Below are 13,914 nucleotides of genomic sequence, written 5' to 3'. Positions count from 1 at the left end.
AAACACATATGACATGTATTGAATCGACTCCAGGAAGCCAAGCTAATCACCAACCTCAAAAAATGCGAGTTTAACAAGAAAGAATTAATCTTTCTTGGATTTAATGTATCTGCACAAGGCATACTCCCATCACCAGATAAGGTCAAGTCCATACAAGAATGGATGCCATTGTTGTAAATGAGTATTGACTACTGCTGTAATTGAGAATAAGTCTGAAGGAAATAATATAAGGCCTCAGCTATTCCAGTCAAAGGTGTCTACCGATTACTTTATTATTTAACACACAGGTTTAGCATGCATGATAGTGATTATATTTCATATGATGATATCACCATAATATGGGATACATCAGTGAATTATTATAAGCATAATTATAACTCATAAACACATTTACTTTTGATGTTAATACTTCATTGGGACTACACACATTTATATAATTAATCATACATTAATTATCCCAAGATCACATTGCTCTGATTAAGACTCAGATAGGATCGATTACCTGACCCCAGTCATATAATTTTCCCAATCCAAAACAATATAAATAGCAGTAGTAGTTCAGTGTAGGAACCTCGTCAAACTTTGATACAAAATCTTTCTCAATAAACAAAACCTACACAAGTTCTCACGAATCTTCGTTCCTAATTTCAAATCTTCAATTCTTCCTCTTAAAAACTTCTTCAACTTCAACCACCACAACAAACAGAAAAAAAATTCACAAGAGAGATCAGGGAAAATAGACAGCATCTTTAGAGAAAACTTTTGTATCAGAAAAATTTGACAATTGTTTATTAATTGATTTTGAAAGGTTATTTATACTACTTCTTGGATAAAATTTATGGCAAAAATAGGTTGCACTGATGTCTAGGGGATAATTGTAATAAAAAGATAGATAAAATAATTGTAATCAGAATTCATCATAAAAGAAAAATAATTGAAGTTATAATATATAACTACAGAGAATGGAAAAGATCGGGAAGGAGTATGTTATAAAAAAATAGAAAAACTATAGTTAACAATTCTGGTAAAGTAGTGTTGAGAGGAAAGCGTCACATTTAGTGCATAAGAAAAGTAAGAAAAATAAAAGAGGAAGAAACTAATTTCAGGAAAGAATAAAGGGAAGGGAAATTTGTCTTCAGAAAATTGGAGGAATAAAAATAAAAATAACGAGAAGTCAAATTTTTAGAAAAAGAAATAAAATTAATATAAATAAAATTAAAATTAAAATTAAAATTAAAATATAAAATTATAATTGGGGGTTTGAGACTTTGTGACTGATTAAAAAGGTTGAAATCGATTGAAAAAGGGACTGGTACTGCGGCCGATAAAAACTACAACGCACCACGTTATTATTAATACAGTCGATTTGTCCGAGTGGTTAAGGAGTGTGACTAGAAATCACATGGGCTCTGCCCGCGTAGGTTCAAATCCTGCAGTCGACGTGTCTTTTTTGCCGTGTGTCGGTCATTATTTTTGTCTTGCCCATGTCGTTCCCGATCTGGGTTGGTCTTCCTTGTCAGACATTATTTTGATGAATCCGTAAAATCTGAAGATAGCTAACCGCAGTACTTCTTTATGCGCAGTAATATCTTCCTGAGCATTAACCGCAGTATAATGACTATTTCTTTAATTAAATATAAATAATAACTACTGCAGATAATGCGCAGTATTAGTTTAGAAAACTATATAAGACAATTCAATTCATATCAATAAAAAGTATCTTTTATCCTCTCTTTGATTTTGCGTATACTCCTTGATTCCCAGTGGGTTTGACCTTTTGACTTTGTTATAGTAAAAGGATGTTGTTCCCGATCTGGGTTGGTCTTCCTTTTACTATAACAAAGTCAAAAGATCAAACCCACTGGGGATCAAGGAGTATACATAAAATCAAAGAGAGGATAAAAGATACTTTTTATTGATAGGAATTGAATTGTCATATATAGTTTTCTAAACTAATACTGCACATTATCCGCAGTAGTTATTATTTATATTGAATTAAAGAAATAGTCATTATACTGCAGTTAACTATCTTCAGATTTTACGGATTCATCAAAATAATGTCTGACAATTACACAGAACTCTCTTTTGCTCACAAAAGAATTAGAAAACATGTCAAGTCTCGATCTGGTATTTCTTTTCTGGCACTTGTAACTAAGTCACAGAATCAATACTACTGGGAATCGTCAATTTCTTAAGAATAGTTTTTAGATAAGAAAATAAAGATGATTGTTATTAAATGTAATTTTTGACTATTTATACAAAACAATTGTTGTATTCTAACTAAAAGAATAGCTACGATAATACATAGCTTGTTAATAGAGTCGATTAAGTTTATACTTCGACTTAGGCTTATTGGAGTATATATTTTTCTTATACTGACTACAACTTCCTTTTTTGATAAGCCTAAGTTCTTTCTTTTGACTTAATCTAGTCGAATAGTGAGAACCTTATCCTACAAATTCATGAAGATATATACAATAATTAATTTTCAATACTCCTTGTATAAAATCTATTATAAGACCCTTAATAAACAGATATTAAAATTCCAGGGTGAAATATTAATTAACTGTCTCTAAAAGTCATTATGTTTCTCATGTAATAAAATAATAACATAACATTCCAAGCCTTGGGTATAAAACTCATAATAAATCGATCTTTTTCTATTTTATACATCACCTTTTTTACAAACCACAATCTTTATCATTGTCATATCTTTATTACTATCTAATCAATCATGGGACCAAAGAAAGCCAGCAATACTACCAAAAGAAACAAAAGAAACTCAGTTATTTGCCAATACACACCACCTCCTCCAAGTCGAAGTCCACAAGGTCAAGAAGGCAAAAAGTCTGTTCCTACAGTCAGCCTATTAGGATCTCAAGGTAGCTGGACTTACGACAAAGAGCTAGTACTACTTCAAAAGTATGCTAGGATATTTCCTCCTACCTGCCCCAGAGGAAGTATGTCAAGTGAATGGCAAAAAGGCATCAACACAGTCAATGCTGTAGCACCCAATGACAAACCTCTACAGTATGATGCATGTTGGCGCAAGGTTCATTTCAATGAAAACAAAGAAACCTATTTATCTGGAATTAACCAATACAGAAGTCCAATTGAAAAGGCGGCAATTCAGGTGTATAAAAAGATAAAACTTATCCAGACTTTCAATGTCTTTCAGAATGTATTATTAACTTGCAATGAATGCATTTATCAATTTAGGAACTGGAATATGACGTGATGAAGGCAAGAAAGAAGGATTTTATCCAAAAGAAAGAGGTTGTGAAGAACGAGTTGGAGAGGTTGATGCAGACGAGATCCTCTGCTGGGTGGGAACACAGAAAACAATTGAACAGAGAGGAACGTGATGAGCCAATGAACATGGTCACACACAACAGAGGTGCAACCATTGAGAGCAAAGATAGCATCATGGAAGACTCGACTGGCACTGTTAGTGATGATGAACACGAGGCCATATATGATATGTATATAGACAAGCAAACACAATTTTGGCAGAAGATGCTCGAGTCTTTAAGCTCACAAAAGGAGTATCAAGAAAAGATGCTTTGATATGCGAGTGAGCAGAAAAGATCAAACACAAGAATGAAAAATATGATGGAAAAGCTTGTAAAAGAATTAACAGACAAAAAATAAAAGTAAAACAATTTATTTGTATCAAAGTGTATGTTATGTAACACTACTCTATGTCTTCTCCTTCGATTTTATCTCTTGTCAATCCAGAGATATAGTCTTCAAGAGATAGTGGTAGCTGTTGTGGGGAGAAAATAAAGCAAAATATAATATAGACAAAAGAATTCGTGAGAACTTGTGTAGGTTGTTTATTTCAAAAGAAAAGTAAAGAATGATAAAATTCGATTGTCTTTCTACATGGAACTATCTACTGATATTTATATGTTTTTCTAATTTGTAATTCAGTGTGTGCTTAAGTAATCTTTATCACGATGAGTCATATTCCAGGAGTATTGTTCTTCTGGAAAGATCCGGAAAGACCAATTGATATGATACTTCTCCAGTCAGATCAGTCCAAGAGTTTTGGTAAAGAAGAGCATTTATGCTATTGGTAATATTTTAGTATTCCGACCCAGATACTCGGGTAATGTTTCATAATATTAGATAGTTGTAGTTGTAGTCTCTCAATTAAGTATTTGTATAATAAAAGAAATATGTAGATGAAATATAATGATGCCATATATATAATGTATATGTATTTGTATATCCCATGTCATGGTGATAATAATAAATAATCAATTATGTGTATGATGATCTGTGTATTAGATAATATCATAAAGGGAGATCCGTTTGACTGGAATAGCTGAGGATATTATTTTATCCTTCAGTCTTACTCTCAGATTCAGCAGTAATCAATACTCATTCACAACAGTAGCAAATTAAAATAGGAACTGGTAGACAACTTTTTGTGATTAATGCAATGATGCATATTTTTAAATATTGATGACAACTGGTAGATTTTTGCCAGGTTGTTTTCTCTTGTCTTCATTGCGTATTTGTATTTGCAGTATTTAAAATACTTTTGTACTTCTTCAAACTCCCACTCAACTGCAACACGAACTTTTGACATAGACTTATTACAAAACTTGTCGTGATCTATTATTTATAGTTGAGAACTTGTAGATATGCACACACATTATTTATTATAGACTTTACCATTGAGCACAGCTCCCAAGTATGGACTGTATAGATGTACAGAGCACATGTAGGCAGTGTCACCATATAATGCGTAATACTTCTCTGGGTCTGATGTTGGGGCCAAGTATTTCTTCAACCTATCTTCAATCTTTGAGATGGTATTGATAAAATAGTCATGACATGAGCCAATGAAAGGACCTAGCAAGCTGGAGGTGATGCCATCTGGTGTTACAATTGTCTGAAACTTTAATGCATAAATATACTTCCAACCATTGTATAACACAGATTAATTATCCTTGTCTCCAGTGGGGCGGCATACTGTTTGCATGGTTCCATCAATAAACCCAACAATGTTGTCAAAAGCAGCACCCTTGTCAAAGATAGCCTTTGAAAACCTTTCCATATTTGATGGAGAAAAGTGGCAGATATCAAACTGCATACCCCACCTCATTTTTTCGAAAAGCAGATCTTCCATCTCTCTGCAAACTCTTGATATATTTTGAGCATTTATCCCAAAATAATGTGCCATGTCATCTAGGTGCCTTGGAAAAGAGTATTGGTTGAGAAGAATTGCTAGTCCAAGATTTTGTTCAATTTTTATCCCTGGAAAGTTGCAGGTTTCATCCATTCCAAGAGCATTTGTGATCCTCTGGATATCTTCAAAGGAGAAATGGAAATGGGAGATACACTCTTTTCTGCTCAATTTGTGTAAAACCAATCTCTTGCATACACTTCTATGTCTACTCCTTTGCGCAGGGGAAGTCATCCTATGATAGCTTTGACGTAGCTAGCTACGCTTATGGACGCGTCAGGCAAGAATTATTTCAAGAGGATCACACATAGTTAGATAGGTTGTGATGTGATTGTTAAAGGTAAAATAAAGTTCAAAAAGACATAAAATTGATGTTTAATCTACTTTATATATTGCTGATAATTTTAATATATGCATAAAAAACAGCTTTTTCAAAATTTAGTTTCTTTATTGTAAATGTAATGCATAAATACAGTTAGAAAGAGCATAAAAAGCTCAATACCAACAGAAAACATATATACTTCTTTACAAATCTTCTGACATTAATTTGACAGATTAATATATATTTTCACTATAAATTTCTAAGAATATCCAAATAATTTACAAAAAAAGTGGACAAATAATTGCCACAATCATAGTCTAGTCCTAAGTCAATAAAGTAATTCCAGTGGCAAAAATAAACGACTGCTAATTTTGGCAGGAAGAAGTTTGACTCTATTAACAAGCTATTTAATATGTCTTAGATGGTAGCTATCTAGTAATAGAGAGGGTCACTACCTATTCATTTTTGAAAATTATCATTTTTATCAAATATCTGAGTTTTAACTGCAAGAATTGAATCACAGAAACCCCTATTCAAATTTGGATTATGAAAAATGTACAAATATGGAGTACTGTTTTATAATATAAATAGTGCTTAAATATACAGTATCATTTTTAGCCTATTCAAAATTGGGTTGAAAAATTACATCTTTTCCTTCAAAATCGAGTTCATTTATGAAAAACAATCGTAAATTTGAAGCAATCCAAAATAGGAAATCCTTTATTTCCTGTACCTTTTGCATATTGAAGTCCACCCGGACAAGATAATATGACCGGCTTTTCTTCTTTTTTTTTGGCTCTAAGGATAATAATAATTACCCCTTTTTCTCTATTTTAATACACTACTGAAACACCACCAATGTCTGAAGTAGCACTTACAAGAAGAGAACAACAAGCCTTAAGAAAGGCAGCACTTGAAGCAGCACCTGTCAGAACCTTGAGAGATATTGGATCTGCATTGGAACCTTCAACAATTCCTAATGTTATGAAGTTGAAGTCTAACATTGTTTGTGTTTTTGCTTCTGAGTGGGAACTTTACAAACAAGAAATTGAAGAACAATGCTGCGTCAAGTGTATTGTCAGTCGTCCTAATAGACATAGTTCCGCTGTTGATATCACCAAGAAGAGGCATGTGCTCTTTTCCCAAGTATACTCCTGTCATAGAGGTGGAAGCTATGAACCTGAAAGCAGAGAAAAGCATCCAATTCAATGTAAATCGAAGAAAGTTGGCTGTGAGGCAACTCTCACTATTACTTGTTATGCTGACAAGTCTCATGTTTATGTGTTTGATTTTATTGTCAATCACACCAACCATATTCCTGAGAATATTAAAACCGATCTTGGACTTATTCCTTTAACTCGAGGTCATGTTTGTTATGTATGAGATAAAAATAAGATATAAAATAAAACAAGTGCAGACGAGAGTACGGTGAGACTTTGTTTTATTAGAAGAAGTGAAAGAATCAGAAAAGAGATGCTGTTCTATTGCTATTAGTATTGTGCGTTTATATAGACATTGTATTTAGCTTGGTGATGATATGATGATATCATGTAATATCTGTTTCTCTACCATTATCTTCTATGATTTAGTTCTTATGTTTTTAGTGTTATTGACTAGAGTCTTAGTATTTGTCTTAGTATGTTCTTTACGTAATTTCCTTGTATAAGGGAAGGTATATCTTTTAGTATTGTTACTAGTTGTCGGTAACTCAATGTACGTATTTATTGAGTGTCTGTACTTTTAATTTAAATCTACGATTATGTTGGATACAACAATGTTGATGATATTGTTGCCCATTTGACAGCCAGTCCAGGCTCACCAGCTAGAAAAATCAGACTTGAGATTCTTTGCAACATCGACCAGCAAGAGTATTCTCTCAATGGATATAAAATCAACTACTTTGATATTTACAACAAAATACTTGCAGTAAGTTTTATACTGCAATTATTCTTCAACTTCTGAATATTAACAGTTGTTTTGATGTATCTGAACTATAGATCAACCAAACAATCTTTTGTTTGCACGAGGACGACTTTAAGTCTATGAAGATGTGGTTTACCAAAAAACTTTCTCCCAAAGGTTTTATTATCTTTGAAGGTAACCTGCAGACATATTCAAACAACAAGAGCCTGTATGCATGTGGATTTACCTCACCTTTCTAGCAAAGCAAGATAAAAGCTGCAGCAGCATTCTGTATGGATGCCACCTACAGTATCACTCAAAGATTGGATGACATTCTTTATACTATTGTCATTTGTGATGAAGAACTTGATCGTGGTTTCCCCTGTGCATACATGCTGACCAATGACCATTCCTTAGGTCCAATTGTCCAATGGTTGAAGCACTTGAAAGACAATCAGTTGATTGTAAACCCCTGGCAGTTTACTATTGACTGTAGTGATGCTGAGACAAATGTACTCATGGCAATCTTCCCTGGATGCCAGATCCAATACTGTCTTTTTCACGTCAGTCAAGCATGGTACAGATAACTAAACCTGAAAGTCAAGACAGGAAATACTGCTGCCCAAAACCGTTTGGTTCGAGGAGAAATGATAGCTTTTCTTAAGCATATCATGTATGAAGAGCATATAGTTGTATTTTTTGACAAGATTGCTAACTTCATTTGAAGATATCAGCAAAGTCAACCTGATTTTGTCCGATACTTTGAGACCAATTGGTGTACCATGGCTAAGTATTGTGTATGGAGTAGAGCTTTTTATCAGCTTGAATTCTCTTATATGCTAACAAACAACTACATCGAGTCTTGGCACAACCAGCTAAAAACTCATTTTTTAGGCCGCAGTTGCAACAAAAGATTTGATTAACTGATTTTCATACTGACAAACGAAGTAGAGTTCTACTTCAAAGAGGAGAGTATCAGAATCAATATGCGCAGTGGCCCAATGACAGCTGCCCAAAGACAAAAAAGAAAGATAGAGATGTCTGCTGAAGCTGTTCCAGCATACATGCATGCTAATATGATTGTTAGCCCATCAAAAGCAATGTCTCTGAACGCCACTCTTGATGACACTGATGATATTCTTGAAGATGGGTTTTGGTTCATCAACTCATTTACCAAGGATAGTATTACCTATCAAGTTGAAGTTAACAACAATGTTATTCTTTCTTGTACATGTTATTCTTGGGCTAGGTATATGAAGCCTTGTAAGCATATGCATTTGCTCCGTATCCATATGTCAGGCTTTGCTTTCTTATCTGTGGCTCCTGCAAATAATGTGCTGCCAATCACAATTTTTGGTGAGCAGTTCGTTAATGACAACACTATGTTGATTGATGGCACAAGGGAGAGTACTGGGCGTAGGTATGCCATAGATACATTTGAGTATGCAAAGAATTGTTCGTTAACAATTAGACATAATGAGCAAGACTTGTATCAACTGATGCAGTATGCTACAGAAGAGGAAGCAGAGGTTATCAGAGCAGCATATGCTGCTCCCATAAAGACTTTTCAAGAAATCAAAGCTAAATATGAAGCTCATTTTAGAACTTTAAATACACAACGTCATTAATAAAAAAATCTTCTGCTTTATTTACAATTGTTCTCACAATATATAACTATTCCTATCACCTTCTTAACATTGTATATTTGGAAATATATGTAAGTATAAATTTAAGCTGTATTCTTGGCTATCTTAATATGTTATTATTTTGGTTCTATATCTCTGCTTTTTTTTAAGAAAATGCAAAGATAACATGTGACTTAATTCTGAAATTCAAATTTTGGTTGTCCGGTATGCAAAAGGTACAGGAAATAAAAAGATTCCCAAAATAGGATGTGCAGAATATCAGAAAATTAAAATCCCATTTGGATGATTTTCATAAACTTATTCAAAAATGAATAAGTAGTCACCCTCTCCAATAGATAACTTGGTCCTTAAGATGCTCTTCAGCAGTCTTGGTAAAATTCAAAATTATGTAATAAAGAAGTTTTATCCAAATATAGTAATTATACACCAAAAAATCATGAATTACTTTCCAAAAATTGTTAATTCTACCAAGTAGTTTTACATGCGAATTTGCAGGGGAAACTACTTGGTATAACTCAAAGTGGTGCTAAAATAATAAAGCAAATTTAAACTATGGTTTTGCTAAAATATCTTCTAAAAATTTCATTTTTTATGCTCTACTCTTTTTACTCCTTTTTACTTTTAAAATATTCAAAATAAACAACAAGACCTTTGCTTACTATCTGAAATTAACTTTAGTAAAGATAAAATTATGCTCAATATTATAGGCTTCTTAAAAAAAAAGAAACTTCTATGCAAATATTACAAGAACAAAGATAAAAGATATATAAAGAGATTTATTAAAGAAAGCCACCAAAAATGAATAGCTATTTTAGCAGGCTGCAATTAGTCCTATCATTTCTAATTATAACAGCGTTTTTTCAATATAATTTTATCAAGTAGTTTCCCAAAGTTTTTTACTAATCAAATCATATAATTAGTATCAAATTTTGGAACAAAATCTATGACAGTGTATCATAATTACTATAAAAAGCAGTCTCTCTACTTTATTTGTAATTTCCCATTTTTTTTCTTATAACCAAAATAATAGGGAGATTTGTGCAATTTTCTTAACAAAGTTAAAAAGGAAATTGCCTGCCTAAAAAGGAATAGTTTGTTTCATACTTTCAAAAAAGATTTTGTCAAAAGGGCACCTTTTCCAAAAATTTTGTAAGCCCAATTTAGGCTTTACAAAGTGTCTTCAGCCAATAATTGAAGGTTATTTTTAACTGCTAAACTAATGATATATTCAAAGGAAGATGTAGAAGTAAAATATGTTAAAAAATATACTTTTAACAATGTAAATATTATATTAATATGACTTCTTTTATGTCATTCTTTAAAAATTATATATTTGGATTATATATATTACGTACTCTATTACTAATTCTGCAATTAACAATATAGTTTATGTCAATTGATTGACCAAGCATTACCAGACTATCAACTTAACCATTAATACAAGTTAATATTTGTAAGTTTAGCTGCATTCTATTTCCCGACCATGACGTGGACCTCAATATGGAAATGAAACTTCAGAAAATTGGTAAGACATTTCTGTCCATATTAGTACATTGGAAAAGAGATTGGTAAAACAAAATTACACAAACCTCCCTAATTATACCAAGATTACTGAAAGGCACCTTTAAGCCGAAAGTCGCGGTTTTAATATAAGTGCTCATTTAAACCCAGTTGACCTTATATTCTTCAAAAGTACCTGTTTTATAAAGGCTACAATAACTATAGAGTATATATGTATTGCAGGATTTTTTATATGAACTTTGTTCTGATACTCTTTTAATTGTTCAAAAAGTCTTATAAAACTTTTATCAAATGTCTTTAGAAATATATCTTCGCATAGTAGTTTGTAACAGACATTGAGAGATTCAGGAACAAACTGAAAATCATGCTTCAACCGAGATGCAAAGAAGGAACCATAACATAGCCTATAACAGACTTGAGTTATACTTACTCAACGAAGCTCAATTCATTGAACTTTTCAGATTTTCTATGCCAGAGATTAAAAGTATTACCATAGTACTTGGCCTGGAATCAACCTGTCATATTTCAAAAATAAGAGTCAGCAACATCTTTGGCTTTGCCATGTTGATGTATTAATACAGTTCTTCCAAACGCCTTTTTGGCATGTCTCTTATTTTTGGAATGGACCCAATGAGTATATCAGCTGTTTTGAGAAGAATAGAAGACATGATATATGAGAAAATAAGATGAGGAATTCAGTTCAATACATATCTTTTTCTTGGTGGTTTTTTAGATGTTTGTATCTCTCTTTGATGGAATATTTTAAATAAAAAAGAGCTTAGAATATAGAGATTTAGCATTACTGCATATCCTCTGTCTTCTTTATAATAATAATAATAATAATAATAATAATAATAATAATAATAATAATAGATCCTTTTAACAAATAATTATGTATCTCAAAATATAATTATTTTCAGTTAATTTCAGCCGAAGATTGACTTTAGACCCTACCCCAAAAGGAAATGTTTCAGATTTATGTTGCACAAAATACTTGATATAGGCATAATGGAAACTCTGTGTCTGAAGATGAAAATTTGTAGTTGAAGATTAATTTTTGGACTAAGGACCAAGTTATTTAATATCTCCACAAGTATATTTCTCATCTTCAATATCTAAAACATAGACAAAAGACCAATTGGCGAAGTCAAGATCTTTTATCCTAAAAAGTCAATCTTTACTGGCTGCTTGTAACTTCCGATTTTGGTCACTGATGTCAACTCTGACAAACATAGCTTAATAAAAGTAGAATAGAACCCAAAACAGATATTTATAATAGCTGAGTAGGTTTAGAAAAGATATAAAAAAGGATAATATTTCATTTAATAAAAGTTATCTATCTTTTTATTCTTTTTTTTGTTCTTTTGTTAATAGATACAACCTCTACTCAAATAAAACTTGATACAAATTTGTTTTTAGAAAATTTAGTCCTTAAAATCATTGTAAACTCAATCCTATACATTTATAATCTTCTCCAGCATACAGGCCAAATTATTTAAGAATGGAAAAAAGTGAATAATTGCAAATTTAGCTATTAAATTACTTTATGTAGTAGGTTTTATGACATAATTTTCACTTTGTTCTAAAAACGTAATTTGGCTCTGAACATTTGTGATCTTCTACATCAAAAACTTTATTAATGTCACAAGAGAAAAGTTAACATACTCTTCACGACCCCGGCCCCTTTCCTTTTACATCTCAGCAGACCCATTCCCAAAACGTTCCCAAAACAATTTTAGAGCTATATGTTACTCAAGATATTTTTGGAGTACTTGATCTCTAAAATTCCATCATAATGTATGCATTTTTTTGTAATATTTCTTGTGTTCTTTATTTTGCAATATTTTTATTAAAGCAAAACGACAATGAACTACAACTACCTTATTGACTTTGTTCTTGGAGAAGGAGGAGCCGAAGATTTTTTACAAGCATTGTATAATGCTTGCCCTTAGATTTTTCTAATTAACAAATGACTCAGAATAGCAAACATGTTCATTTAAAAGGCAATGCAATAGAAGTAAAGAAATAAAATAGCACATTAACATAGCTATTATTCTCATGAAAAGTAACAGTGTAACTATGACTGTCTAGTATGCTGTATATGGGATGCTATTTCCCATTTTACTTCCTGTCAAAGGTGTATTTTCACCTTCGGCAAGTACAAGATTTTTTATTATTTTGGAAATTTTATGTTACATAATAGAGGAGGTGTTACAGGATTTCCACTCCAAAAGTTATATTTTTTTTCAAACTATATATTTTGCAAAATCAAAACTTTCATTTTGTGCTCCGACTATATATAAAAAAAATCAATTTATTTCTTGGCTATTTGTACATTGGGGGAAGAAGCTAATGCTATAATCAACCCAGCCTTGGCAGTTTTCCATAGCAATATGGCGGGAGCACTCAGCAATATACTCCAAGAATTGACCATATACCAACCTGGGCTTTCTCTTGACCAGTGTTTTGAGTTTGGAGAAACACTCTTCAATCGGGTTTAGGAAAGGAGAGTATGGGGGGAGAAAGTGTAGGTGGTGTCGTGAATTAGCAAACAATTCAGTGACAAGGTGAGATCTATGGATCGAGACATTATCCATAATGAAGTTGTGAGGGGAAGCATTACTGTGGTTGAGCAAATCCATAATCGTCTTTACAAATTCAACAAAAATTGGTCCTGTCGTGCCACCAGGGGTCAACTTTGCCTGCACACTCTCAACACCCTGGTAAGAAATACTGGCAAGAATTGAGATGTTTAGTCCCCTTTTCGACTTCGTCTTCACAATGCTGGCCTCGCCTTTCTTGGACCACTCTTGTACTCTGATCAGGTTTGCATTAAAGCCTGCTTTGTCCACAAAAATGCAATTGGTTTTATACAATAAACCATTCGTGTGCATACTGTCTACATATACTTTTCTCAGCTTAATAGTCTTTGGGTCATTTCTTTTTTCCTCAACCGGCTTGGTTCTCTTCAATGTGAACCCAATGTTGTTGATAATGTGCTTATGTAAGCCACTGATGCTCAAGTTCTGCTCTTGAAGATCTGGACATTTTCTAAACAGTTCCTCTCTCATTTGACCAAGAGTCAAAGTGCAGCATTCGTCCAAGAGGTCTTGAATGAATTTCAAATGCTCATTGGTTATCTTAAGACTTTCTGCATGCAAGCCGTCTCGCTTCTTGGGCTCTATAGTAGCATCCCTCTCGAACTTGGTGATGATGTTGTTAATCGACACCCATGAGACACCAAATGCCCTGGCTGCTTCGGCTCGGGTCATAGACTCTTCTATATAACATTTCTCCACAATTATGTTCTTGATATGGATTGGAAG

At 32.7% G+C, this 13,914-nt stretch overlaps 4 protein-coding genes and 1 non-coding gene across 5 annotated transcripts; 3 read left to right on the top strand and 2 right to left on the bottom strand.

Annotated features, from left to right (window-relative positions):
* The first annotated feature begins 1,360 nt into the window (after positions 1–1,360).
* Positions 1,361–1,442, top strand: PHYBLDRAFT_t187. The gene has a single exon. It is a non-coding gene; the product is annotated as a tRNA-Ser (tRNA).
* A 1,292-nt stretch (positions 1,443–2,734) lies between these two features.
* PHYBLDRAFT_63990 (hypothetical protein) lies at positions 2,735–3,567 on the top strand (the record flags this gene model as incomplete). Its single annotated transcript, XM_018441216.1, has 2 exons — positions 2,735–3,133; positions 3,220–3,567. 2 exons carry the CDS (start codon positions 2,735–2,737, stop codon positions 3,565–3,567), a joined length of 747 nt encoding a protein of 248 aa, XP_018288981.1.
* Positions 3,568–3,694: 127 nt separating this feature from the next.
* On the bottom strand, positions 3,695–5,431 carry PHYBLDRAFT_63991 (hypothetical protein; the record flags this gene model as incomplete). The annotated part of the gene is made up of 4 exons (XM_018441217.1): positions 3,695–3,766; positions 4,556–4,623; positions 4,684–4,927; positions 4,985–5,431. The coding sequence occupies 4 exons, from the start codon at positions 5,429–5,431 to the stop codon at positions 3,695–3,697; spliced, it is 831 nt and encodes a 276-aa protein (XP_018288980.1).
* Positions 5,432–6,377: 946 nt separating this feature from the next.
* On the top strand, positions 6,378–9,049 carry PHYBLDRAFT_148157 (hypothetical protein; the record flags this gene model as incomplete). Its single annotated transcript, XM_018432023.1, has 7 exons — positions 6,378–6,882; positions 7,324–7,445; positions 7,517–7,616; positions 7,698–7,998; positions 8,156–8,211; positions 8,373–8,841; positions 8,893–9,049. The coding sequence occupies 7 exons, from the start codon at positions 6,378–6,380 to the stop codon at positions 9,047–9,049; spliced, it is 1,710 nt and encodes a 569-aa protein (XP_018288979.1).
* A 1,675-nt stretch (positions 9,050–10,724) lies between these two features.
* On the bottom strand, positions 10,725–11,821 carry PHYBLDRAFT_63993 (hypothetical protein; the record flags this gene model as incomplete). The annotated part of the gene is made up of 4 exons (XM_018441218.1): positions 10,725–10,992; positions 11,019–11,092; positions 11,392–11,408; positions 11,770–11,821. 4 exons carry the CDS (start codon positions 11,819–11,821, stop codon positions 10,725–10,727), a joined length of 411 nt encoding a protein of 136 aa, XP_018288978.1.
* Between the last annotated feature and the right edge of the window lie 2,093 nt (positions 11,822–13,914).

This window comes from Phycomyces blakesleeanus (assembly GCF_001638985.1).
Source record: "Phycomyces blakesleeanus NRRL 1555(-) unplaced genomic scaffold PHYBLscaffold_17, whole genome shotgun sequence".
Classification (NCBI taxonomy): domain Eukaryota; kingdom Fungi; phylum Mucoromycota; class Mucoromycetes; order Mucorales; family Phycomycetaceae; genus Phycomyces; species Phycomyces blakesleeanus.
This window is presented reverse-complemented; position numbering and strand designations above follow the sequence as displayed.